Genomic DNA, 25,883 nt, shown 5'->3' with positions numbered 1-25,883 from the left:
ATTAGTAATATAAAATATAGTTTTATATATACATGTCACTTTAAGTTTGTTGATTGGATTATTTAGTCATAACTTTTCTGTAACAGAATTAAATGACTTTTTATAAAATTAATTTACTAAATTTCTTTTATCGACGATTACTATAAAGACCAAAATTATAATATTATAAGGTCAACTCTGGGAAATAATATTTAGTTTCTTAAATTTTCCTAATTCTACTAAATAATATTTAAAATTAAGTTATTAAGAAAAACACGCTATCTTATTTGACATTAAATTTTAGTATAATATACACATTTTTATTTTATTTTATTAGGCGTCTCTTAATATTATTAAATGGACATACCATTTAAATTATTATTATTATACGACATACATTGAAAGAATTAGTTTTTTAGGAGTTGGTTGAGTTTTTATGTGCGATCATATATGTTTTGGTCGGGTTTTGGTCATATTCTTTCATAAAATTTATGATGGAAGGTAAAACATTGTGTTTTGGTCACTCTTACAACTAATTTGAGATACAGTATAGTGTTGTAGCTAAATCGTACGAGAATACTGAAATCTTATGATGAAGGTATCAACGGGACGACCGAGCTAAGAAGGAGACATCGGCATGCCAAATGGTTAAGCTGACACCCGTTTCGACCAAATCAAACCATATTAAAACAAGTTGTCTACTTCAACATGCTCAAGAAGTTGAAGTTCTTGGAGATATGATTGTTTGAAGGCAATAGGGTTGAAAGGGTCAGCTGCTACAACCTGGTCTTTTTTTAATGTTGAATTATATCATTCTGCTTCCCAGAAAGTTGAGTGGTTGGAGATATGACTTTGTTCAAGCTTTGTATATAAAGGCCCTTCCTAAGCTGATCATATTTATGTTTCCAGTCATGATCATGGCAGGAAATAATGCGTCTTCTTCTTTGATCTTCAAGCTCGTCGTTCTAAACCTTGTTTGTTGTCTGCTCGCTTCTAGCTTTGGTAACGATGGCCGAAAGGTATAGAACATTCAAGTTTGAAATGTATATTTGGTTTGTTTGGTATAAAAATTTTGTTGGATAAAACCTTGCAGGTTTATATTGTGTACATGGGAAACAAGCGGGAGGATACGGCTTCAACTCCATCACATCATATGAGAATGTTGGAAGAAACGATTGGAAGGTTCATCATCTTTCATTTTTTTTTCTTTTTTTCTTATGAACAAGAAAGTTTCATGCATTAATTTATGCGATTTTCGTGTTCTTAGCACGTTCGCTCCCGAAGCTTTGCTCCATAGCTACAAGAGAAGTTTCAATGGATTCGTGGTTAGGCTCACTGAAGAAGAAGCTCAAAAGATTTCTGGTATTTATGACTATTCCAACGTCTTTAAATTCTTAGCCTTCGAAACTGTAACAACTCAAACTCACTACTGACAGATATTGTATTTTCTTGTGTTTTCTGGTTTTTAAAACGTGTCTACTAAGAAGAGATTTCCATACACTTACAAAAAATGTTTTGTTCTCTTCCCCAATAGACGTGGGATCTCACAATTCACCCCCTTTGGGGCTAGTGTTCTTGCTGACACACTGCCTCGTGTCCACCCCCTTCGCTCGTATATCACCTTGTGTCTAACTCAAGCCAACCGCTTACAGATATTGTCCTCTTTGGACTTTTCCTCGAAGTTTTTTAAAAGACATTTATTAGGGAGAGATTTCCACAACCTTGTAAAGGATGTTTTATTCTCCTTCCCAATAGATGTGGGATTTCACACGGACTGAATGTATAATTTGACATATTTCAGCTAAGGAGGGTGTTGTCTCTGTGTTTCCAAACGAAAAGAAGTATCCTCATACGACAAGATCGTGGGATTTCATGGGTTTTACTACAAATGTTCCTCGTGTAAAACAAGTTGAAAGCGACATCGTAGTGGGAGTTTTGGACACAGGAATCTGGCCGGAGTCTCCGAGCTTTAGTGACGTAGGCTATGGCCCTCCACCGGCTAAATGGAAGGGCGCTTGCCAAGCCTCTACCAACTTCCGTTGCAACAAGTAAACACTAATAAAACTTTGTCGCTAAATATATAGATTTAGTAATTCACCGTTAAAAATGGTTCGAACTAATTGTCAGAAAAATCATCGGAGCTCGAGCATACCGTAGTGACAACAATTTTCCTCCCGAAGACTTCAAAAGTCCAAGAGATTCAGGAGGCCACGGGACACACACGGCATCGACTGTGGCCGGTGGTCTCGTGAGCCAGGCAAGTTTATTCGGTCTTGCGCTTGGCACAGCTAGAGGAGGGGTTCCTTCCGCGCGCATTGCTGTGTACAAGATATGTTGGTCTGATGGGTGCTACGATGCCGATATTCTTGCTGCATTCGACGACGCAATTGCCGATGGTGTCGATATCATATCTCTTTCAGTTGGGGGGAACGAACCCAAGTTTTACTTCAACGATTCAATTGCCATTGGAGCTTTCCATTCCATGAAGAATGGAATATTGACCTCCAACTCCGCTGGGAATGATGGCCCTGACTTCCTCACCATCAGAAATTTCTCTCCATGGTCTCTTTCTGTGGCTGCAAGCTCCATCGACAGAAAGTTGGTATCAAAAGTGCAGCTTGGCAACAATAATATCTTTCAGGTCATACTTTTTATCTTATGTTCCTATCTCCCTTTGGTTTAAGGATAATTAACAAAAAAAAAAAAATTTGGGTGCAGGGATTTACGATTAACACGTTTGATCTTCAACAAAAACAATTTCCCCTAATTTATGCCGGGAATGCACCCAATATCTTGGGAGGCTTCACTGGTGCTACCTCCAGGTAATTAAGTTCTTGTTATGAATCATGACCCTCCACAATGGTATGATATTGTTCACGCTGAGTAATGTTCCTTGTTTATAAACTTGTGATGTTCCTCTTCATTAGCCAATGTGGACTACTCCGCTTAATAATCATCAACAATTCTCTCATTGAACAAAGTACACCATAGATTCTTCCCTGAGGCCTATGGAGCCCACTTCTTATCTTGAGCCTTCGAATAAAGTACACTATTTGTTCGACACTTGAGTCACTTTTGACTACACTTTCGAGGGTTTCAACTTCTTTGTTACACATTTGAGGATTCTATTACTTGACTAAGTTTAGAGCATGACTCTTATACCATATTAGGAACCACAACTCTCTACAATAGTATGATATTGTCTACTTTGAGTATAAACTCTAGTGGCTTTTCTTTTGATTTCCCCAAAAAGCCTTGTGCCAATGGAGAAACTGTTCTTAATTATAAATCCGTGATTTTCCTCTTAATTAGCTAAGGTAAGACTATTCCTCTTAATGATCCTCAACAGTTGTAGGGTTTCTTTTACCAATATTTTACACATGATTTAAAACAGATTTTGTTCGAGGAACTCAGTCGATCGCAACTTGGTGAAAGGAAAAATCCTTGTTTGCGATTCCATAGTATCTCCTTCAACATTTGCATCCTTCAGTAGCGCAGTTGGTGTTGTTATGAATGATGCTGGCGTGAAAGATAATGTGAGATCCTATCCCTTGCCTTCTTCCTACTTGGGCACAGTGGCCGGTAACAACATCAAAACCTACATGGGATCAAACAAGTACGATTCAACATCCATATTAAATAGTTTTACTAGCGCTATATGTTCGGATATTGACTCGGCTTGATTTCTGAATCGATAGCTTTCCGACTGCAACGATTTTCAAGAGCAATGCAGTGAACGATACATCTGCTCCTATAGTCGTTTCCTTCTCCTCAAGAGGACCCAATCCTGAAACCTTGGACATTCTCAAGGTTACATTCCTCTGCTTGTTTTCAATTGGTTTGTTCAATTCTGTAACTCATTTGTCTTCATGAACTTGCATGCATGCAGCCTGATTTGACTGCTCCTGGAGTTGAAATTCTCGCTGCATGGCCTCCCGATGCACCGGTCTCCAGCGGAATCAGAGATTCGAGGTCGACGCTCTATAATATAATCTCGGGGACGTCGATGTCTTGCCCACATGCCACCGCAGCTGCAGTGTACGTAAAAACATTCCATCCCACCTGGTCTCCCGCTGCCATTAAGTCAGCTCTTATGACAACCGGTAATGTTTCATTTGATAACCATTTGATTTCGCGAAAAATAAACCAAACTAAATTATGTCAATTCACTTTTACAGCTATGCCCTTGAACGTGGAACTCAATCCACAAGCAGAGTTCGCATATGGTGCTGGCCACATCGACCCACTAAAGGCAACAAATCCAGGGTTGGTCTACGATGCCAATGAGACCGACTACGTGAACTTCTTGTGTGGCCAGGGCTACTCCACCGCCATGGTACGGCGTCTGACCGGCGACGGCAGTGTTTGTACCGCCGCCAACTCCGGCAGAGTTTGGGATCTAAACTATCCCTCCTTTGCACTGTCCACCACTCCTTCAGAATCCATCAACCAATTCTTCACAAGAACACTCACAAACGTGGACACGGAAGCCTCCACATATACATCTAAGATCCTTGGCGCCCCAGAAGGGCTCACAATCACAGTGGACCCGCCGGCTCTGTCATTCAATGGCATTGGAGACAAGAAATCATTCACGTTAACCATTGATGGAACCATCATCCAATCCATAGTGTCTGCTTCTGTGGTGTGGAGCGATGGCTCTCACAACGTGAGAAGTCCTATTACAATATATATTGTCAACAAAGCTTAATTTGGTTTGTGTTTTTATTTAAAGTTGAAGCTAATGAGACACTCTTTACATGTTGGAGAATAAACCGGTAATTTCGTTTACCATGCAAAATTTAACGTTGTTTTTCTGTTTTCCTAGGTTTATTACAATAATTATTGGTAATATGAAAATATAAATTGTTTCCCTCCATTTTTCTTCTTTTAAATTAGTTGTACATGTCAAATTTTTTACGACCCAATTTTCAATTTTTCTAGTCACTCGTGCATCGTGTCATTGCAAAACATTTTGAAAATTGTCTTTAATGGATATGCATCCACACATAATAATGACGATTTTTCTTTTAAAAATGGGACAATTACTCATAAATGGCCTTAAATTATGATCTTTTAGTTCAACCCTAACTATCATGTAAAGACGTTAACCATTCATTTCGCATGCTTGGAGTCGGTTCCTAAAAACCATGAATCATCACGATATGCCCAAAATCAAAGCTCTAATTCCCTTTCCGACCTTGGATCACCTTTCTAGTAACCCTAATGGCTAATTATTCAATCAGGGTGCACGTGATACCATAAAATCATTTATAATATGTTAATCAGTTCATGTAAATTATATGAACAAGTGATACATAATCGATATAGAGTTTCATAAATTAATCACATGCATACGAGTCTAACAAGTTTAAAGATAAGAACAATATTTATCGTCCAACAACATTGTTCTCCTTAATTAAAACGTAAATCCATGATAATCTAGTTTTAAATAAGGAAAATCGAGATATGTTATCTTGAAAATCGAACATGGACAAGAAAAAGTGGCATGATCACCAACTGGTTTGAGGTCTAATTGAATCATACATTAAACCAGTACAACCGAATCATCAAGCATAGGATCCAACCATGAAACAACTCGAACAAATTAAGAACATAGTTATTTTGCGAGCTAAAATGAATTGGATGGGTTAAGTTTGAGAAACCCACAAAAAGTAAGTGTCAAAGTTTCGGTTTTTGTTTGGTATATTTAAAAGCAAATGCATGAACATGTAATATTATCAAATTAGGGTTCTAAATAAACCTAGAAACAATGGAATATTGGCATGGACGATTCTCTTTCAATTGCAGCCTTTTGCTAATGGCTTTTGCCTGCACCTTGCTTTTCACCTCCCAAGCAGCTGATGATAATGATAGAAAGGCATGTTATTTTCAAATTTTCAAGTTCCATATATTCAATCTTGTTCTTGATTTTGTCTGTGTTTAATCATTTTGTTTAGAATTTGCAGGTGTATGTTGTGTACATGGGTACATCATTTGAACCAGATTATTCAACAGCGTCTAACCAACATATCAATATGCTTCAACAAGTTCTTACCATCAGGTTACCACGCCAATTCATCAATCAATATGTTTATCTATCAACATTAAAAAAAATAACACATGAATTTGATTATCAACTTTCATCTCAGTGATGCATCCAAGTCTCTAATTTATAGCTACCACCGGAGCTTCAGCGGCTTTGCAGCGACGCTCAACCACGAGGAGGCTCGGAAACTTGCCGGTGGGTTCTCCTATATATATATGGTAAACTGTAATTCAGTACTAAATAGTCTTATGGAGCTTTGAATTTTTAGAAATGGATAGAGTTGTATCTGTGTTTGTGAGTGAGAAGAAACATTTACAAACGACAAGATCATGGGATTTCATGGGTTTGTTCGAAGGAGCTTCAAGAACGAGGTTGGAGAGCGAGTTGATTATCGGAATCTTGGATACTGGGATATGGCCGGAATCTGAAAGCTTTTCCGATGAAGGGTTTGGCCCACCGCCGGCGAAATGGAAAGGCGAATGCCAATCGTCTTACAATTTCACCTGCAACAAGTAATTCCGTTTTTTTTTTTTTTTTTTAATTTTTTTTTATAATCTTTATGTTTATTTAATTATCTAAATTGGTAGATTTTTTGATTAATTAAATGGTTAGGGAATTTAATTTAAAAGTATAAGACTCAACTAATTAAGGAGTTCTAAGCAACGAAAATCATTGTTATGAAGTAAAATAATCGGAGCTCGATCTTTCCGGAGCGGGGCGATCGTCAACTGCGAACACGACAATCTTTCTCCGAGAGATACAGAAGGCCATGGAACCCTCACCTCATCCACCGCCGCCGGAAATTTGGTCACCGGCGCCAGCCTCTTCGGTCTCGGCCTTGGCACCTCTCGTGGTGGCTCTCCTTCTGCCCGCATTGCCGTCTACAAGATCTGCTGGTCCGAGGGTTGCTTCGATGCCGACATTCTCGCAGCTTTCGACCATGCAATCGCTGATGGGGTCGACATCATCTCCCTTTCCGTTGCAGGTTCTGACCTCAAGGATTACTTCGAGGATTCCATTGCAATTGGGGCTTTTCACGCGATGAAGAATGGGATTCTGACTTCGAATGCCGGTGGGAATAGTGGCCCTTTATTTGGTACTATTCAGAATGTTTCTCCATGGTCGCTATCGGTGGCTGCGAGCACCATTGATAGGAAATTTGTGACAAATGTGAAGTTGGGTAATGGAGATTCCTTTCTGGTGAGCCCTAGATTGCTTTGTTCTTTCATGAAAGTGTTCTATCTGTTTTTGCAATATTCAGTCGTTGATTAGTTTGCACACCACCTGTTTGTTAGGGGATCTCTGTGAACACCTTCCAACTTGGAGATAAGTTGTTTCCACTCATATATGCTGGTGATGCTCCTAATACCACTGCAGGCTTCGATGGATCATCATCAAGGTAATTGAAGCTAAAAAGATTGCTTACTTTATGGACTTGTTAGAATAATGGGTGGCTGACTGATGTTACTCTGTGAAGATTTTATGATAAGTGAAGTCTAAATGTGCTGTGTTTTTCCCAAGTTGAAGAACAAGTCTTGGGTTTAAAGGAATTGAATTCTGGTGTTGAAATGCAGGTTCTGCTTCAATGGTTCTTTGGACGTGAACCTAATTCAGGGGAAGATTGTTTTATGCGATGGGATTGCTGATGGAGTAGTTAGTAGTGGCGCGGTTGGTATGATAATGCAAGATGATACTCTCCAAGAAGCGGCCCTTCTTTTCCCACTACCTGCTTCCCAGTTAGACTTCAACGCTGGAAAGAATGTTTTCCAGTACATGAGATCAACCAGGTATAATGGCACCATGCTGAAAGGATACATAGTATTTAAATCCTATATCCAATTTTGAGTTTGTTAGCTTAAAATGGTTTGAAACCATCCTTCTTAATAAAGTGTTTTTACTTTGATAGTAATCCAGTAGCTAGCATAGAGAAGAGTACTGCCACTAAGGATCTATTAGCTCCATATGTTGTTTCCTTCTCATCAAGGGGGCCTAACCTACTTACACCGGATATTCTCAAGGTAACTCTTCTCACTCAGTTTTCTCCTCACGGCTTGTTAATGCTTCATTGGATTTTGACTTATAAGAAATCTCTTGTAGCCCGATTTGGCAGCACCAGGAGTGGATATACTAGCATCTTGGCCTGAAGGTTCAGCAATTACAGGTTTTACAGGGGATAACAGAAAAGCTCCATTTAACATAGTCTCTGGCACATCCATCGCTTGCCCACATGCAACAGGAGCCGCTGCCTATGTCAAATCTTTCCACCCAACTTGGTCTCCAGCTGCTATTAAGTCTGCACTTATGACAACAGGTAATAGTTTGAGCTTAGTTTTTTTAGTACCAGTAATTTAACTTAAATCCTATTTTAGTAGTTAATTCGGTTGCCAGTCTAAGCATAATTCAATGGGTCCTTATGCACTTACCTAATCTTAATCTTTTATCTCTTATCAGCTCTTCCCATGACCCCAAAGGTAAACGCAGAAGCTGAGTTCGCATATGGAGCAGGTCATTTAAATCCAGTAAATGCCACTAACCCCGGTTTAGTCTATGATGCCCAATATATTGATTACATAGAGTTCTTATGTGGGCAAGGATATAGTACAGAAAATCTTCGTCTTGTTACCGGTGACCAAATCAACTGTTCAGATGTTAGAAAAACTGCTGCATCACATCTAAACTATCCATCTTTTGCTCTATTGATCAAATCTCAAAGATTGGCTACTTGTATCTACCGCAGGACAGTCACGAACGTCGGGCTGTCAGTGTCGACATATAAAGCAGTTATTCAAGCTCCTTCTGGGCTCAAAGTTAGAGTATACCCTACTACTCTTTCCTTCAGTTCTCTTGGACAAAAGATATCTTTCACTGTAAGGGTTGAGGTAGAATCTGATGAGAAGATGCTTTCTGGTAGCCTAACCTGGGATGATGGACTGCATCTGGTGAGGAGCCCCATTGTTGCTTATCATTTGCCATCATAGGCTTATTATTGTTGGGAAGTCCCCTATATTTCCTTTTGTTATTGTGCTGAGTTTAAACTTGTTTATGAAATTTGAGTATTATATCTACTCCTAAAAAAAATTCAATCCAAAGTATAATATTTAAGTCATCGATTACCGTTCTAAAGATTAATGATTTGATTCTTCGGTCCATATTTCTTTTACTCTATAGTTCAAAATAGCAACAGCAATTCCAATTGTGAAAGACAATCATCATACCAACTACTTTTGGAGCAAAACCTTCAAATTTCTCTATATACAATGCTTAAAGATACCAAAAGTGTTCCTCATACTTTTCAATTGAAGAATAAAAAAGATGTTGTTACCAACTATTCCTTATTGAATAGGATTAATTATCCTTTCCTAAATAATTGTCCTGGATTTGTTCTGCGGTATCTTTGTTCAGTTATCATTCTTGCCTTTACAACTTAGAATCTTATCCCTGAATCTGAATGCCTTCATGTTTATCCGATCATAAATCGCCACCCAATCCTCTCCCAATGGTCACAACTCCCCACAATCACAAAACCATATATTCCACTTCCCAATTCTCAGAATATTTGCTTCCATAGACATTAGAAGAAGATGCAGTGGGAAGTATATCTGATTTATTTAAGAATTTAGCATATCAGAAGAAATGGGAATCCTTCAAGTTGCCCTCAACCCCCTTATCCAACGAGACGACCACAACTCCTTTTCTCTCGAGGATCAATAAGGCACAGTTAGTGAAGACAGGGGAAAAGGAGGGGATTTGGTGAACCCACAAGATGGATTGGATGGGACAATGAAACATGCACATCAGACAGGGAAAAAACACAGGTCAAAGAGATTGGTAGGGGACGTGGCGGATTTAATCCAGGGAATTGCAGAAGGACCACTTGGAACCATGTTAGAATTGAATGTGGGCACATGGAGCTGAAGAATCATCGATTTGTACTGTCTTTTTTGGGCTTATAAATGGGATTGAACTGTTTCAGGTCTTGCGTGTCTGAAATCTTCACGTGGGTCTGCTTAATCTCTTTCTGTTTTTGATACATATTATCTGTATGTCTGTTTGTCTGACTGGAAAATCTTATCAAGTTCCCTGTTTTGTTTTGTTTTTGGTTTTTTTTTTTTTCTTTTCTTTTGCTTTTTGTGTATATGGGTGTGGGCCGTTAAGAGATAACCATCAGGTTTGGGGAGTAGTTTTGTTCGTTGTCTGACAGAGAAAGCTCCAATTGTTAGCACTATGGAGAACAAGAAGCAAGTGGCTGCCTCTTCATCTTCAACTTCGGATCTTCTTTTTGGTCCCATGGACTCAAATTCAGCGTCTTCAACATCCACCACTGGATATTTTGGCTCTATTTTCCCACAACTGGTTGGTTCTTTAATTTCAACTACTACTAGTTCTTTGTTTTTTTAATCTCCCTTTCTCTCTCAAGATGTGAGTTTCCTGATTTGGGTCATTTTCAGCATTTGCTTCTTGATTTTGCATGTTTCAAGTTGATGATATGACAGCTTAAAAATTCGCAGAATAGGAACGAGAAAGCTTCTAAGCTAGGGAAACAAAGTAATGGAACCTTAATTTCTTCTAGTGGAGATAAAAACTACTTGTTAAAGGGACTCCAAAAGTGGTTCTGTTCTGTTCTGTGTGAAATTTTTTTATGGGATTTCTAAAGCATGCATTGAACTTTTCTTCTCTGGTTTCAGGTTGTGGAAAGAGAGAAAAATCAGGATGTTGGGCCTGGAAAAGTTGGGAATCCAGGTTTCTTTAGCCTTCTAAAACTAGAATTTGAAATTTTGAACACATCTCCCTCACAAAGGATAAGAAGCCTATGTCTACCTTAGCAATCTCTCATGATTTTCTCTGTTGAATGGCTTTACAAACAATATTATCTCCTCCATTTAAGTAAAACTCGTTTTTTATCCTCTCAGATAATGCTTCTGTAAATTGCATGAATGGAACTGGTGGTGCAAATGGGAAAGGTGAAAGCTCCATCTATCTGAACGAAACTATGGAACCAAGTTACTTTAGTTCCTCCATCTTTTACGGTGGCCAAGAAAACTACTCCCCAAGAACTAAACTCTCAGAATCTCACCATAATGTAAGCATTTCAGTATGATGACATGCCATCTTTCTAATAGTTTTCTGTCGTATTTGGATAAAACTAGAAGGCCTTTTGTTGGGATCGTAATGAACAAATAGAATGATTTGATATTGATCGAGTAATATTGGTTTGTTATGTGTCACTGTTGCGTTGATTACTTGATTGCTACTTAATGATGTTATGAACTCAAATACTTTATCAGTTTAAGAAAGAAGAGGACAACGATGCAATTGGAAGCAATTCAAACTCTGCTTCAAGAGGAAACTGGTGGAAGGGTATGACAACTTCCATGGATTTGCTCTTGGAAAAACAAGAGACGATGATGGTTGAGACAATTTTTAACTTGCTATTCTGTTTTTCAGGTTCTCTTTATTACTGACACCCCATCATCCTGGGATTTCCAGCTGCATAGGTAATACCAAACTATCCTCTTCGTTACTCATCGGCGAAACTCGTTCGTCTCTATCATCCATCTAGTTGGCTGACATTCAGTTACTTGATAATGTTTCAGGGCTTGATTATATTATCATTTACAAGTGAAACTACCATATAGAAATAAAGTAGAGTTTGAAGAGGTCCCATGGGTTTGGTCAATGAATGAAAGCTTGTATGGTTCATATAGTGTGGGGATGTTAGTGAATTTTGGCAAGTGTGCGTTCCAAAGCTGAAGAATGCTCTGATGTAGCTTTCTTCTGCATCCAACTTGAACTCTTTTCAATATCTCCATCTTAATCTTTCCTTATTATCTGTTACTGTAATAACTATGTTCACACAGTATCTGATGAGTCTAGTTCAGTTTACTATTATTGTTCCTGCTGCTCCTGCTTGTGATTCCATGGTGATCTAAAGAGAGCCCTTTAAAACCAACCTCCCACTTATGCTTGATGGATATGAACTTCATGAGGTAGGACAATGTTTTAATGATGTGGGTATAACGATAGCAGGTCGTGTTGCTTCGAAACACGATTCGGAGTAATCTTGTTTTCGAGTGCAACATGATAGCTTGTTGGATCGTAACAACTTATTTTCATTTTCTAAGTCAACTACTAATAACTTTCGTATTAAGTTTGGTGTGTTACCTTTTCATTATTGGCCATGATATTTTCTAATCTTCAATCACGAGATAGAGACGATCGTGTAAAATTTTCCTTTTGGATTTTTCGTCAAGGTTTTTAAAACGTGCCTGTTATAAAAAGGTTTTTATTTTTATAGAAAATGATTTGTTGGCACATCACCTAGTGTCTGGCTCTAATAATATTTGCAACAATCCAAACTCACTACTATTAGATATTATCCTCTTTGAGCTTTCCTTTCGAGCTTCTCCTCAAGGTTCTTAAAACACGTTTGTTAGGGAGATGTTTTCACACTCTCCTTAAGAATGTTTGGATCCCACAATCCACCCTCTCCCTTCAGAGCCCAGCGTCCTTGCTAGTGCTCGTTCCTCTCTCTAACTGATGCAATTTAATTTCGAAAATCCAAGAAGACGAAATTTAGTTGAATTATTTTAAAATAATAAAATCCAAGACGAAATTTAGTTGAATTATTTTTAAATAATTATGGATGAGACGTCAAACATTAGTCCTTGAAAAAAGTAACATGTCTTTAAAAAAAATAGTAAAATAGGAAATAATACAATTATTATTATTATTATATAATATATAAAATTGTATTTATGTTTGGTGCGTGAAAAGAGAAGAATGTGGAAGGTGACCGGCCGACAAGACCCACGACCTCCGAAGATGTATGTCACTCAACTCACACATTTTAACATTCAAAATTATTGGACACCCCAAACTATATTATAAATTTTAACATCACAAAACCATACATTAAAATCAACTTTATCATTTAATTTGAACATTTTCTTTATTTCTATATATTATAGTATGATATTTATGATGTACGTCAATATTTTAATTATGCAAGCTAAACAATGGTAAGTTATGTTAGTTTGAAGAACATGGGCCTCGTGTATTACGATCTTCCTTATTAATGTCACAATCTTTTCAGACTTCAACATAATCTACATTTAGACATGCTGAGGATTCAGACAAGGATTCAAAATCTATGTCTTACAATTCCTTTGCATCCCTTACGAAATCGTTACGATACTTGCTACTCACTTCTAAGAGTGAAAATTATCTCCACAAACTAACGCGAAATATTTCAGCATGTTATATTCTCACTCACAGACATCCTATGAAAATTTATAAAAGATCACCCAAAATAAAATTGCATCAAGCAAAATACGCTAAAATCTATAAAGTTCAAATGATTGAGTCATCGAAAAGAATGTGATCTTAATTCATTCATGTACTCATATTTTCCTCGTGTATCAAACTTTTGTCTTTTCTATACGACAATTTTGTCTTTTTCAATTACACGTGAGAGATTCAAATCAAAGGTGGATTGTAATATTTTGTCAAAATTAAAAGAGAATAATGGTTGTTCAATCATAATTATAATTATAATACGCAATAGTAATAACTATAGGGCCCCACAAGTGGCCACTTGTGGCATAAAATACTTATTTAACTATAATTAATAGACGGATTTCGACTCCGGCCAATAAGAGAGGAGTGTTATTTGACGGCGTTGTGTTAAAAGACGGAAACATTAACTGCGCTCCAAAAAAAAAAAAAAAAAAAAAAAACATTTCACGGGTTTTCTGTGACACGTAGATCCTCTCCTTTTTTTAATACTCCATCTTTATCTCAAATTTATTTCTCTCTTTAAATTAGAAAAATATTTATGTTAAATTTATGCCGACATTTTTATGTCTGCTATTTCGACGTCATAATGGGAGAACATTTTAATTATATTTTTAAATATTAAAATGACCCAATACTTTAATTAAATATTTAAAATCAAATTCAAACTTATTTTAAGAGTATTGATATTGTTAATTTAATACTTCAAATAAAATTCAAACTTAAAGTATTTTAATAAATATATATTTCTCTATCGATTAAATATTTTTTAATTAAATTTTATTAAAAGAAATATATATTAATTATCGTTAAATAAAGAATTGTGGGGTGGATAAGGAGATGATTTGGGATAAATCATTTCTCATGATTGAACTTAATCATTCCTGATCACGGTCATAAACTTTAATTATCCACACAAAGAGGAATAATTAAGGGCTGACTTCGTTTAATATTTGACTAAAATTAAAGTTCAAATCCATTAAAATATAATAATAATATATTTTTTTAAATAATATTAAGTCCTTTTCCTATATATTATTTTGGTTACATTATTTAAAATAATATAGATTTGCTAAATAAATATTAAACTGATTTATATAATTAATTAAAAAGAAGATTATTTGAAGAAAAAAAAAAAGTCAAATAATGATAATTATTTAATTTTGCCTCTTAAAATTTGAAACCTTAATCAAAAGCAAACCCTGTCATCAACAGTCACTCACTATCTCTCCGACCTTTTGTTGGGCCCATTTTCTTCCTTCGAACTCCCTCCATTATTAAATGAATCTCCTCTTCCTTCAATCTTCGCCAATTCCTTCTTCACTTTCAAATCCCCATGGCTTCCGATTCCACTTTCTGGCTTCCCCCCCACTTTCTCTCCGATCACCACACCCTCCCCGGAAAACCCATCTCCGCTCTTCATTCTCCCCTTCAATCTGACCTTCTGAACGACGACGATCAGGAAGACTTTCTTGCCGGCTTGACGCAACGCCTTACTCACTCCACCCTTCGTGATCGTCACAAACTTGTCTCTCTCCACGAATTCGAAGTACCCATCTCTTTAATTTTTTGATTGGCTCGATTTTTGTGATGGGTTTCTGATTTTCCGGTGGCTCTGTTTTTTTTTTTTTTTTTTTTTTTCAGGCGAAGACTGGATCTCCTCAGTCTACTCTTAGTGGGTTTGGGAGTTGGTCGGCTTGGAGTTCGGTGTCCAGCGACGGCAGCCCAAACGGGCCATCTCAGGCGCCGTCGCCGCCGGTAACCCCTTTTGGCAGCGATGACAACACTTGGGATCTTATCTATGCTGCTGCGAAACAAGTTGCTAGGCTCAAAGTGAACAGTAGCAGAGATGGGGTTATTGGTCCTTCTCAAAGTTCGTCAAATCTTGTTTCTTCTGTCAAAGACGTTGGATTTTACTCCCACGCTTCGCAGGTGAAGTTCATTAGCTTCGGTTTTTCACTCCCCTGTTCTCTGTTTTGCTGTGTTTTTTTATATGAAGTTGTTCGACTCTGTTTTTTGTTTTCCTCTGTTTCAGTTCGGAACAGAGCTTCCGATTCGTAAACCGGAGAGCAGTGTCAACTGGGGAAGACAAGTGAAGGCTGAGAAACAGCGGATCCATTGCGGAGGCGGAGATTTTCATCATGAAAATGGGAGAATTGTTGTTCGTCCTGTAGATTTTTCTCAATCCACATGGTCATCTATGCAACGCAATCACCAAAGAAACCCTTCTCAATCGTGTGCTCCAGCCGTGCCCTCCACCTTCCATGGAGGCGGATCTGCCCCCAAAAAGGAATGCGCCGGAACGGGTGTCTTCTTGCCTCGTCGATACGACAACAACCCACCACAACCTCGCAAAAGAGCAGGTACTTTTAACAAATTGCAAACTTGGGTTCCTCAAATTTGAACATGAATTTTAATATTTGCTCTCTGTTCCTTCAGATTATGGCTCGATTGCTATGTTACCAAGGAGAAACGTACAGGACATGAACCGATCTGTTCCCCAAATGACGTCGAATCGCCGGAGCCAGGGTGAGCTCGTTGAAACGATTCACCAATCTGGAGATCTGTTAAAAAGTAGTTTCCTAATAAGCTTTTAATTTTGGTTTCGCAGAAGCTATAATGGCTCAAAGAAACGCCATTTTCGCAGAGCAGAGGCTAAGCTATTCCCGGCCGGCTGAGAGAGGCAAAAGCTATGAGTTTCTTCTTCCTCAGGAGTGGACATACTGAATTAACACTTACGAAATCTGAATGTAGTTCAAGTGTTTCTTTAGATTAGTGAACTATAAAGAAATGAATTAAGGGTTGTAATTTAAGAAGGGAAAAGGGGATTTGTTTGCAGGACTTCAGTTACCAGTTAGTTTTTTATAGATGAAGAACAGAGTATGCAGTGTTCATCATTCATCAGACAGCGGGGAAAGAGAAAAGGATATTTATTGAACAATGGGTTTTAGGAAACGAGTGAAAGAGAGATTGTAATAATTTTTGTGGGTTTCTTAATTGAAATACATAGCTATAGCTATTAACCCTTCTAAGATTAATAAATTATTTGTTGATTTATCATTAGAAGCAGAGTTTATTCCACTGAATTTTCAATTTTAAGAACCTTAAACTTGAACATAATATATTCTTGACCAAGAGGTCGAAGATTCCGGCCTCCTCATCTCCATTTGCATAATCCATCAGATAAAACATATATTACTTTCAATAAGGTCAAAAGTTCCAACATTCTATAGCGTTAAAAGTGCAATCTTGATCATCACAATTCTTGAATTCCAAAAGAAAAAAGAACCATATCATTTTCACATCAGATATTCATGGAAGACTACATTACAAATTAAAGTCGAACACTATTCTAAAGATAGGGACTAGTAAAGATACACTCGTTTGTTAATCTACGCATAGTTCAGTGGTTAATGAGGCATAAACCCACGAGCCTCACGACTAATCTCAATGATACTAACTTCAAGTGAGTGTTCGAGATAATTTGTGCATACTTCTATCAATCTTAGATAATTGCCTAAGTTGCTAAGAAACTTGCAGAATATTAAATGTTAGGTAGGTGGTCATGCCCATACCATCTGTCCATGCCAACCGTATGTTTTATGAATAGTTTTTTGTCGGAGAAATGGGACTGTCCTCAGTACTTAAACAGAAATGGCATCCATTTCAATCTGGATCTAGGATGTTGTTTCAAATTTCATGGAATGGATCTAAACTAATAAACAATTATGCAGTAAAGCATTACAAGAACATCCAAATCTAGTTTATATAATTAAGAGTGTATCAAAATCTTCTGCTGCTGTCCTTAAAGGCTATTCACTCTACTTGGTGCAACTCAACCATAAAATCTACTCTTCACGACCAAAAGTATGATATTATGTCATCTATTGAGTTAGTTGGGATTGTTCAAATCTATCTTACCTAACTATACTCACTCCACTTTTCTTTTCTTTTTTTCCATGATCCTAGCAGTGATTTGACCAAAAGCTTGTCTACAACTGTTGCTTCAGAATGAAGATTTAAAGCTTGATGTGAAATTTACTCAACCTTCACTATACCTTTTCTACTGTTTCCATACGTAGGCAAAAGCAAAAGATGTGCAAATCTTATCTGATTTGACAAACGGGTAGTTCATCCCCATGAAATCTACTTGATTCTGACTCCATTTGCTGCTTAGGTCCCACATCGGTTGGGGAAGAGAACGAAACATTCTTTATAAGAGTGTGGAAACATCTCCCTAGCAGACGCGTTTTTAAAAATCTTGAGGGGAAACTCAAAGAGGACAATATTTGCTAACGATGGGCTTAGGCTGTTCCAAATGGAATTAGAGTCAGACACCAGGCGATGTGCCAGCAAGGAGGCTGAGCCCTGAAGGAGGTGAACACGAGGCGGTGTGCCAGCAAGGACGCTGGGCCCCAAAGAGGGGTGGATTGGGGGGTCTCACATCGATTGGAGAAGGGAACGAATGCCAACGAGGACGCTAGGCCCCAGAGGGGTGGATTGGGGGTCCCACATCGATTGGAGAAGGAAACGAGTGCCAACGAGGACCCTGGGCCCTGTAGGGAGGTGGATTGTGAGATCTCACATCGGTTGGGGAGGAGAACGAAGCATTCTTTATAAGGGTGTGGAAACCTCTCCCTAATAGATGTGTTTTAAAAACCTTGAGAGGAAGCCCGAAAGAGAAAATCCAAAGAGAACAATATCTGCTAGCGGTGGGCTTTGGCTCTTACAATACCTCCTCAAGCTAAAAGAGAACCATGGTTCTAGAAAACAAACTTGCTCCAAACATGATAGATAAATTCCTTGATTAACATATACACTACCTTTTTCATATCATATTAATATATTACAGTGTTTGCATTATCTCTGTTACTACTGCTAAGATGTTCAAATAGAACAGAGGAGAAAAATAGACTGCAAATAAAACGCATATAATTAACGGCAATTGGTAGATAAATACCTTGTGAGCTAATCCATGTTGAAGTTCAGGAGTCTCTGCCCTTCAATTCTTTTCTTTCAGTCTGGTTCATTTATCATCTTCATCCCATCCATCTCTTCTCACTCTAACCCTCTCACCCTTGAAATGTATGTATTTCCATTTGCAGCCATATCTTTTATAGACCAGTTTCCCGTTTTCTTCTTGACCTAGTTTTCGAAAGGCGTGGGCTACTCTTCTAACTGTGTCTTCATCTGGCCTTACTCCCAACTCTTCCATGTCTGCAAATATCTGTACCAAGAGATGGAAAAAATTGAAGCAGGTCATTGATATGGTATGAAGAGAAGATTGCATAGGGTGGTACAAGCGAGACGTGAGAGTCCCCACTCCCAATACCTCAATAATCTTATCTTGCAAGTCATGATGGTCATATAAAGAGATCATCCTAGAAAACAGTCGCTTAGAGATGGAACGAGTATGTGCATGCAAAATCATGTTCCATAAAGATTCGGCTTCATCCACCCTCTTGTCCATATCAAATGCTAGAAGAAGAGTGTCATAGGTACCCATTGTGGCTCCTTGACCCTTGCTTAGCATCCACTTTGCCACCTGAGTAATAAGAAGCATTGATTGTATACAGAAACCTCTTCATAAATATTTATAAGCTCAAACTTTACAACGGAAAAGGAAGAACTTTAAGCAACCAACATAGGCAAAAGACAACAGATTTTCTTCTTCCAACTTTTCTTGTTAATCTGAGATAATCTTTTTAAATTCGAACCTTCCCTAATCGAAGGGTTCCAACATCAACCCCTCCACCCATTCAAACCAGTGAGAACCCCCACTCAGGTCACGAGCCCATGTTACCGAACTAGGCTAATCAGAGATGATCCTTTCACATGCCAATCTCACAAGTAACTTGCAAGTCCAACACTGAAGCTTCCAATGCCAGAAGTAGTTCGGTGTTATATTTCGACAAACATTTTTCTCAAAGATAAGAACTCATTGCTGTTTCATCATTCCCAATTATGGAACCAACAACCACGAGTTCTCTGTCCATAAAGCTAAATCTAAAACAGGAATAATAAAATTTGATGCATCAACCAAATCCGAAGTGTTGTCTTGTTTCTTGAGTCATATTTTAAGCACAAGGAAGTCTAAATGACCAAGTTTCAAGATCAAACTTCAATATAAAAACTGAACAAACCACAACTTATCAAATAAATGCAAAACTAACAATGAATAGTTTAGTTTGGCTAGCTTGTCCGTTTCAGACACTCAAACATTCCAACACTTGTTGGACACGTATTGAACACTTGTTAGCACAATAGATATGAGCTAGATGTCACAACCCCGTGACACTAGACACTAGTTGTACAAAGTCAATATAAGTCTATATTAAATACATACATAAAAATATAGGACAATGAGTAAGAGTATACTTTTTCATACTTGAATGACGCGCTTCCATTGACTTCTCTTCCTCAGTATTCTTAAAGCCTTAGAAGCTGCAATCAATGGAAACTCCGTCTCCCAAGCTATCCACTTATTCAATTCTCCATATACAGCTTCTTTCTCATTGGGGCATTGGGAAACCTACAAGATGTTAAACATTCTCATTGTTTCCTCTCAATATTAGAAAGGCACTAAGAGAGAAGATTCAACGAAATGCAGCTTACAATTCTAACAAGATTCAGAGCTTTTTGGCCAGAGCCAGCAGAATCTCTTTTCTTCCATAAATGGTGGGCCTCCTTCCCAACCTTCTTCTTAACAATACGTCTATATTTAATCAAAGCAACATCAAAATCAAAGTTCTGGGGTTGAAAGCAAAATCAGAAAGCAATATTAGAGAAGAAAAACAAGAACACCTCTCAGCTGTGGTGGAACTTGTAAGCGACTGCGCAGCTTGCTTGTGGACACACTTGACACTGGCAGCTCTAAATGCCAATTTGTTGTAATTGTAAATGCAAACTTTCTACAAGGGAAATGGGAAAATTATGTGATTAAACACTTAGATATTGTTAAAACGAAATTGGCGAAGTTGGAAGTTTCCTGCTTACCTTCGGCACGAGGGCATCGAACCCAGTTGAGCTTCCACGGTAAGCAAGCATCAGATTTTTCAAATTTCAGCGCTTAATGTATTGGGTATTAAGTATAATAAAGAATTTGAGCTGTGGCCGAAGGGGTTGATTCATTCAGGATAAAGAAGGGCTCTACGGCTGAGAAGATATGCGAAACAACTACAGGAATTAAACAAAGCGCACCGAAGCTGGAGACATACAAAAACTCTACCTGCACAAGCTTTGGATGATGATCGTTCTTTGGGGAACGAACGAAACGGAAAATTGGAGCTAGCGGCTAGCGCCTTATCTTAGAGACAACCCAGGGACAATTGGGCTGATTTAATTGAAGAAGGACCAAGAATTGGGCTGATTCAATTGTTTTGGGGCTCGATTTGAATGTTCTTTACAAATGTCCTGTCCATGTATTTGTCAATCTCGGGGCTCAAAATATGTAGGCCTAAACTTCAAATAGTCCAACTTCATGCTCTTCATGATCAACTTTAACTATTTCTTTTCAATTATTTCTTTTAATTGTAGTAATATTATTCGTTTTAATTTATAGTTTAAAACGAGTCTATTATGGAGAGGGTCTAACCCCTTTTAGATCGGTGCCTTGTATCATCTAGTGACTGTCTCTAATATCGATTGTTGTGACCTTGTAATGACCTAAAGGTCGCCACTAACCGATATTGTCTGTTAGGGAGAGAAAAACAAAACATTTATTGTAACCATTTACGGGCTCTTATAAAAAATCACTCTCCAAACTAAAATAGTAATAGTATTAATAATTAGCTCAAAATCTTAAGCATTCAAATCGAGTAGTGTTTCATATTAATTAGAAATTTTATTTAATAAAGTAATAATAATCAGTTACATCAAACATAATTATTTAGGAATGTTTATATTGATTGAAGCTTATGACTCTCTACCATGATATGGTATTGTAACCGTTTTTATATCAATTTTACTAATTTGTAGACAAAATAATGAACGTGAAGAACTGCGGAACAAAATATATAACTTTACTAATTTTCAGTGTTGGAGCAGTTGAAGAATGTGTATTGTTCATGGCGTTTAACGCACAATTTTAACCTTAAAAGGCATCGATTCTTGTCTGTTTTTTGTTCGTCCCATGAATGTGGGTTTTGTCTTTTCCTTATTTTTTTCTACTTTATTACAACTAATATTGTTGTTCATTTTCACGTGTAGTTGACGTTGTGTAATTTTCTTCACCTTTCTATCTTTATTCCTCAATCGACCATCAATAAATATACATGGATTTCATCAATATTGTATATCACACGAGCATAGATTGTTTCTCCAGTATATTATATCGCATGCACTATGATATTATACGTGTTTTCTTCTTTTTTATTGGTTTTCGGCCGCACGAGCATTCACTAGCTGTAGTTAGGCCAAAATATACGTATACAAGCTCATCTAATGGATTTGACGTACATACGTGAACCATATGTAGAAAAGTGCCATACATTCAACTTTACTTTAAAAAAAATGAAAATAAAGTCCAAAATAAAAGTAGATCTCACTAATCATGAAGTACGTCGTATATGTTAGCATTGTTCGACTCCAATAGTAGAGTCATTTATCGAGTATTCTCACTTATCTGAACCGATCACATATTATTTTTAAAAAGAAAATTAAAAAGGTTGAATTCATTTTTGATAAATATATTGTCACAATCTTTTCAGATTTGTGGTTTTTATTCCAATCCCATATTGCAATGTTATTTAATGGCTAGAAGACTACGAAAATTCTTTTCTAGCATTCCACATTCAGAATTCTTAATTATAATAAATTTTTTGAATATATTCTCTGCCTTAATTAAATATCAAACCCGGGTTTATAGTTGGTTTGGAAGAACAAAAGATTTATTAATTCAGAGAGGGTTGGTTGATAGCCATGACAAAGATTCACTGACCGTCTCCATAGAACATAAACGTGTAAATTTGTTGCACAACATTTCATGTTTCTTTGCAGCATTGTTGTTTATTTATGAAAAGCAAACTCTGATAAGAAGACCAGCTTCATGCGGTATGTTTGGACACGGTGTTGAGCAATACATCTTTCTTTGCGCCCACGAACTTGTCCACCAACTGTCCGTTCTTGAAGAATTGAAACGATGGAAGGGCGCCCACTCCTAACTCATTGGCCACACTCTACAATGATAATCACGGTTATTGTTACGGTTGTTGCGTCCTTGAAGTAAGTGAATTTCTCAGTTCGAAGAGTTTGGAACATACCATGAGTTCATCAACGTCGACTTTCAAGAACGTCACGTTATTGCACGATTTCTTTGCTAAATCGTCGAGCAGTGGAGCCATGGCACGACACGGGCGGCACCATGTTGCAGTGAAATTGACAACCAGCTGTTGAAAAGAATAGTAGAATGAGATTTGTTGTATGCGTGGTGAAAAGAGAAAGGAAGGAAAAAAGAGTACCAGTTTGTTGTGTTGTTTGGCTTTGAGGAACTGTTTCTTCCATGAGGCAACTGTAGGGCAAGAAACCACTTTCCCCATGTCCGCCATTTTAGTCGCTTACAGAAGAAAAGGAAAAGGAAAAGGAAGAAGAAATGGGAACTGTGTATTAAACCGAATGGAGAGTTGAGAGCTGAGCGGGTGAATTTATAGGAGTTGAAGAGGAGGGGAAATTGAGAAATAGCGATGTGGGACTGGAGAATTTCAGGACCACGCAGCTCTGGAAAGCACCATTCGCCCGTTTCGTAGTTTTATGTATAAATATTTCAAATGCTTTACTCGTTTCCCCATTTTTTTATACATTGAATGGGTATTGTTTGTTTGACTTCTTTATGTATTTCAATATTTCAAAATGTTCTTCACCTTTGTAAAGAAGAGAAAGAATATGTCCCTTCTCTCTTTAATCTTCTGATTGCTTCCACTCTCGCTAGCATTCATATAAAAGTGTAAAAATCTCTCGTTAACATATGCGTTTTAAAATCTTCTTAAGAAGCTTAGAAGAAAGAGTCGAAAGAGAACAATATTTAGATAGTAATGAGTTTAGGCTATTACAAATGATATCAAAATCAAACATCGAACAATGTGACAGCAAATGATGCCTGTACCAAGTGGGTGAATGTGATCCCAAGAAAGGTAAATATGTCAGCGTCCCTGATGGTGTGTTTCTGGCATTTAAAAACAAGGAACAGAGTGTTGCGGTGCTTCTCGATGGATTTGGGCCGAGTGTGAAGAACAGTGGAGGCCCAGTAGATTGTTGGAAGTTAATAACATTTAATTGGGCCTACACTGTGACCCTTTTATTGCTTCCAAGAAGGTTTGTGTAATAAGGGGCAGAATGATGGGGGCCTCTGACTAATGGAAGACTTCCCTCCTCCCATAAACATTATCATTTCTTTTCAAACACACCCAGACATGCACCAAATTTGTCACACCCCCACCATATTATAAAATATTTATTCAAATAATTAACCCATGCTTTTCATCATATGTTCAATTTTCGCATTTTAATCATAAAGTTTAGGCATTTCAACAACATGGGTCCAAACCAAAAACAAAATCTTTTTTTTTTTTTTTTTGTCGTCGTCCTTGAAGCTACTTTGTGCGCTCTGATAGTAAGACATGTTCATTGTAATGACATAAGTTCACTGCTAACAGATATAGTTCATTTTAAAAGCATCTGTTAGGAAGAGGTTTCAATGTTTTATTCTTCTTTCCAACCGACGTGGGATTTCATAGAAGTTAATAAAAAACTAGGGTACATTACAAACTCAAATAAACACAGAAGTTTGAACAAAATGGTTACCCACCGAGTGAAAAAGTTATTATTAGATGGAACGTTAACGAAAAGAGAGTATACCCGTAAATTATTGAAGATAGAGAGCGTAATGAAGGGTGTGGAGAGCATGTGAGAATGAGAAGAGACCGTATCACATTTGAGAGTTGGGGAGTCATGTGTGTTGGATAATGGAAGTCCCACATCGACTAATTTAGGGAATGATCATGGGTTTATAAGTGAGGAATACTAACTCCATTGGAATGAGGCTTTTTGGGGAAACCCAAAGCAAAGCCATGAGAGCTTAGACTCAAAGTGGACAATATCATACCATTGTAGAGAGTCGTGTTCGTCTAACAATGTTCTAACTTACTTTTAAATTTCCTAACTTTTTTTTTTCTTTTAATTCATAATTCATTTCTCGTATAAAAAAAATAATTAAAATTTTATCTTTATAATTGACAGAACATTTTTAAAGTCAAGAAATCAGATCTAGATCTCGACTCATCCAAACGAACATACAAATCTATATCAAAAGAGGTAAGCAGTGGAAGAGAAGGGGGGAAACGTACTTGAGATGCAAAAGCTTTAGTGGGGTTGCCGGAAAGTTTGAGATGGAGGGGCGGCGAGACGGCGGAGTGCGGTGGAGGGTAGAGGGGGTTGAAATTAAAGGAACTACCTAAAGGAGGAATCCGAAGGGATAGCATGATCCAAAATTATATGTAGAAGAAGCTGTAAGTATATATGTGTGTATATATATATATATATAAGTTGGGATCAATGCGATCCCTTTGGATGCTTCCTCTAGTTGCAGAGAATTGTCGATCGGAGAAGAACCTCCATTTTTGTCTCTCTCTCTCTCTTTCTCTCTCTAGATCTTGAAGTTGAAACTCCGTTGAAGGGGGGAGCCTTCAATATAAAAGACCTACTTGAGTGCTTAAACAACGACCATTTTTCTTTTTAAATTTTTAAAAAAAAAATCTTCGGTTTAAATTATAATAATTATTCTAAGTAAAACACGTTTAATATGAAATCTCTATGATTAAGTCATTGAAAATATATTTTTTTTTTGTCTCGATTAAATTTAAAAAAGAAAAGGAGGGAAGTGTTATATAAATAATTTTGAATAGTATAATATTTTTTTTTAAAAAAAAATGAGGATTTTGTAGGTTTAAAAAGAAAATTAATTTGTGAAAGGGGATGTATACGTGGTCCAATATGGTTGGTTAGCCACACCCATAACTTGTGTTTGTTGGTTTGATAGTTTGTGGTAAGGGCAAAAACACATTCCCCTCATAGTACACCTTTTTGGTTCATCCAAACTTATAGTTGAAGAGACAGGTAGAATCTAACCAAACATAATTACATTTATTTTTATTTACTTCTTTTTAATATATTTTTTTATCAATTTTATTTATTTATTTATGGTTGATTCTCCCTTAATTTATTTCAAAATCATTTAATTTGATGGAGGTTGATACTCTCTTCATTAGTATGAGACTTTTTAGGGAAGTCCAAAGCATTGTGCGTGAAAGGATGTGGGAGGATGGAGAAAAACGAGGTGGGCAACATGGAGGCGACAAAGAAGGGGTTGATGGGGTTTTGAAAGCTTCCTCCATAATGCAGAATGGTGGGTAGCTTATAAATGGTGCACATGGAAAGGTACCACCCTAATCTTAGCTATGCTCATGCTCATGCTCATTTTTTTCATACCCTTTGAAAAAGACTGGATTTTTATGATGCCCTTTTAGAATTACTGGGAGTTCAAACCCAGAAATGTGGGGATTGGTGGTGG

General features: G+C 37.3%; 6 protein-coding genes and 1 pseudogene across 9 annotated transcripts in view; 4 read left to right on the top strand and 3 right to left on the bottom strand.

Moving 5' to 3' along the window:
* The first annotated feature begins 897 nt into the window (after positions 1-897).
* On the top strand, positions 898-4,843 carry LOC111805704 (cucumisin-like). The gene is made up of 10 exons (XM_023690891.2): positions 898-998; positions 1,073-1,161; positions 1,247-1,341; positions 1,781-2,027; positions 2,107-2,620; positions 2,698-2,801; positions 3,374-3,595; positions 3,678-3,789; positions 3,869-4,082; positions 4,158-4,843. Exons 2-10 carry the CDS (start codon positions 1,088-1,090, stop codon positions 4,688-4,690), a joined length of 2,115 nt encoding a protein of 704 aa, XP_023546659.2. The 5' UTR covers positions 898-998; positions 1,073-1,087; the 3' UTR covers positions 4,691-4,843.
* A 1,105-nt stretch (positions 4,844-5,948) lies between these two features.
* Positions 5,949-10,384, top strand: LOC111805708 (cucumisin). Of its 2 annotated transcripts, XM_023690904.2 has the most exons (9): positions 5,949-6,043; positions 6,132-6,223; positions 6,297-6,540; positions 6,712-7,228; positions 7,324-7,427; positions 7,603-7,815; positions 7,935-8,046; positions 8,126-8,339; positions 8,480-9,157. In XM_023690904.2, exons 1-9 carry the CDS (start codon positions 5,964-5,966, stop codon positions 9,004-9,006), a joined length of 2,103 nt encoding a protein of 700 aa, XP_023546672.2. In that variant the 5' UTR covers positions 5,949-5,963; the 3' UTR covers positions 9,007-9,157. The 2 variants fall into 2 exon arrangements, with proteins under 2 accessions (XP_023546672.2, XP_086985692.1); XM_087129566.1 differs by lacking the exons at positions 5,949-6,043; positions 6,132-6,223 and adding an exon at positions 10,184-10,384 and having other exon boundaries at positions 6,284-6,540; positions 8,480-8,967.
* LOC111805742 (uncharacterized) lies at positions 10,249-11,917 on the top strand. The gene is made up of 6 exons (XM_023690962.2): positions 10,249-10,381; positions 10,714-10,768; positions 10,939-11,108; positions 11,314-11,386; positions 11,474-11,523; positions 11,623-11,917. The coding sequence occupies exons 1-5, from the start codon at positions 10,253-10,255 to the stop codon at positions 11,488-11,490; spliced, it is 444 nt and encodes a 147-aa protein (XP_023546730.1). The 5' UTR covers positions 10,249-10,252; the 3' UTR covers positions 11,491-11,523; positions 11,623-11,917.
* A 2,539-nt stretch (positions 11,918-14,456) lies between these two features.
* Positions 14,457-20,586, bottom strand: LOC111801712 (Pentatricopeptide repeat (PPR) superfamily protein). 2 transcript variants are annotated; one of them, XR_002816171.2, is made up of 7 exons: positions 20,318-20,586; positions 20,126-20,232; positions 19,937-20,036; positions 19,710-19,853; positions 18,654-18,866; positions 18,282-18,548; positions 14,457-15,885 (listed from the first exon to the last, which is right to left on the bottom strand). XR_002816171.2 is itself a non-coding variant. In XM_023685827.2 (6 exons), exons 1-6 carry the CDS (start codon positions 20,366-20,368, stop codon positions 18,348-18,350), a joined length of 816 nt encoding a protein of 271 aa, XP_023541595.1. In that variant the 5' UTR covers positions 20,369-20,586; the 3' UTR covers positions 18,125-18,347. The 2 variants fall into 2 exon arrangements, 1 of the variants encoding a protein (XP_023541595.1); XM_023685827.2 differs by lacking the exon at positions 14,457-15,885 and having other exon boundaries at positions 18,125-18,548.
* On the top strand, positions 14,658-16,387 carry LOC111801704 (uncharacterized). The gene is made up of 5 exons (XM_023685815.2): positions 14,658-14,870; positions 14,966-15,253; positions 15,357-15,684; positions 15,761-15,850; positions 15,933-16,387. The coding sequence occupies exons 1-5, from the start codon at positions 14,658-14,660 to the stop codon at positions 16,046-16,048; spliced, it is 1,035 nt and encodes a 344-aa protein (XP_023541583.1). The 3' UTR covers positions 16,049-16,387.
* Positions 20,587-22,191: 1,605 nt separating the features above from the next.
* On the bottom strand, positions 22,192-23,020 carry LOC111807618 (thioredoxin H4). Its single transcript, XM_023693423.2, has 3 exons — positions 22,780-23,020; positions 22,582-22,707; positions 22,192-22,497 (listed from the first exon to the last, which is right to left on the bottom strand). The coding sequence occupies exons 1-3, from the start codon at positions 22,864-22,866 to the stop codon at positions 22,366-22,368; spliced, it is 345 nt and encodes a 114-aa protein (XP_023549191.1). The 5' UTR covers positions 22,867-23,020; the 3' UTR covers positions 22,192-22,365.
* A 1,273-nt stretch (positions 23,021-24,293) lies between these two features.
* The window catches only part of LOC111801958 (large ribosomal subunit protein uL10-like), a 72,450-nt pseudogene continuing 70,860 nt past the window's right edge, over positions 24,294-25,883 (bottom strand). Inside the window, exon 6 of the transcript XR_015411507.1 lies at positions 24,294-24,449. The product of XR_015411507.1 is annotated as a large ribosomal subunit protein uL10-like (transcript). The remainder of the gene's footprint in view (positions 24,450-25,883) is intronic.

This window comes from Cucurbita pepo, chromosome 1, assembly GCF_057944985.1.
Source record: "Cucurbita pepo subsp. pepo isolate OVF chromosome 1, ASM5794498v1, whole genome shotgun sequence".
Taxonomy (NCBI): Eukaryota; Viridiplantae; Streptophyta; class Magnoliopsida; order Cucurbitales; family Cucurbitaceae; genus Cucurbita; species Cucurbita pepo.
The sequence above is the reverse complement of the archived record's forward strand: the minus strand, read 5'-3'. Positions and strand labels throughout refer to the sequence as shown.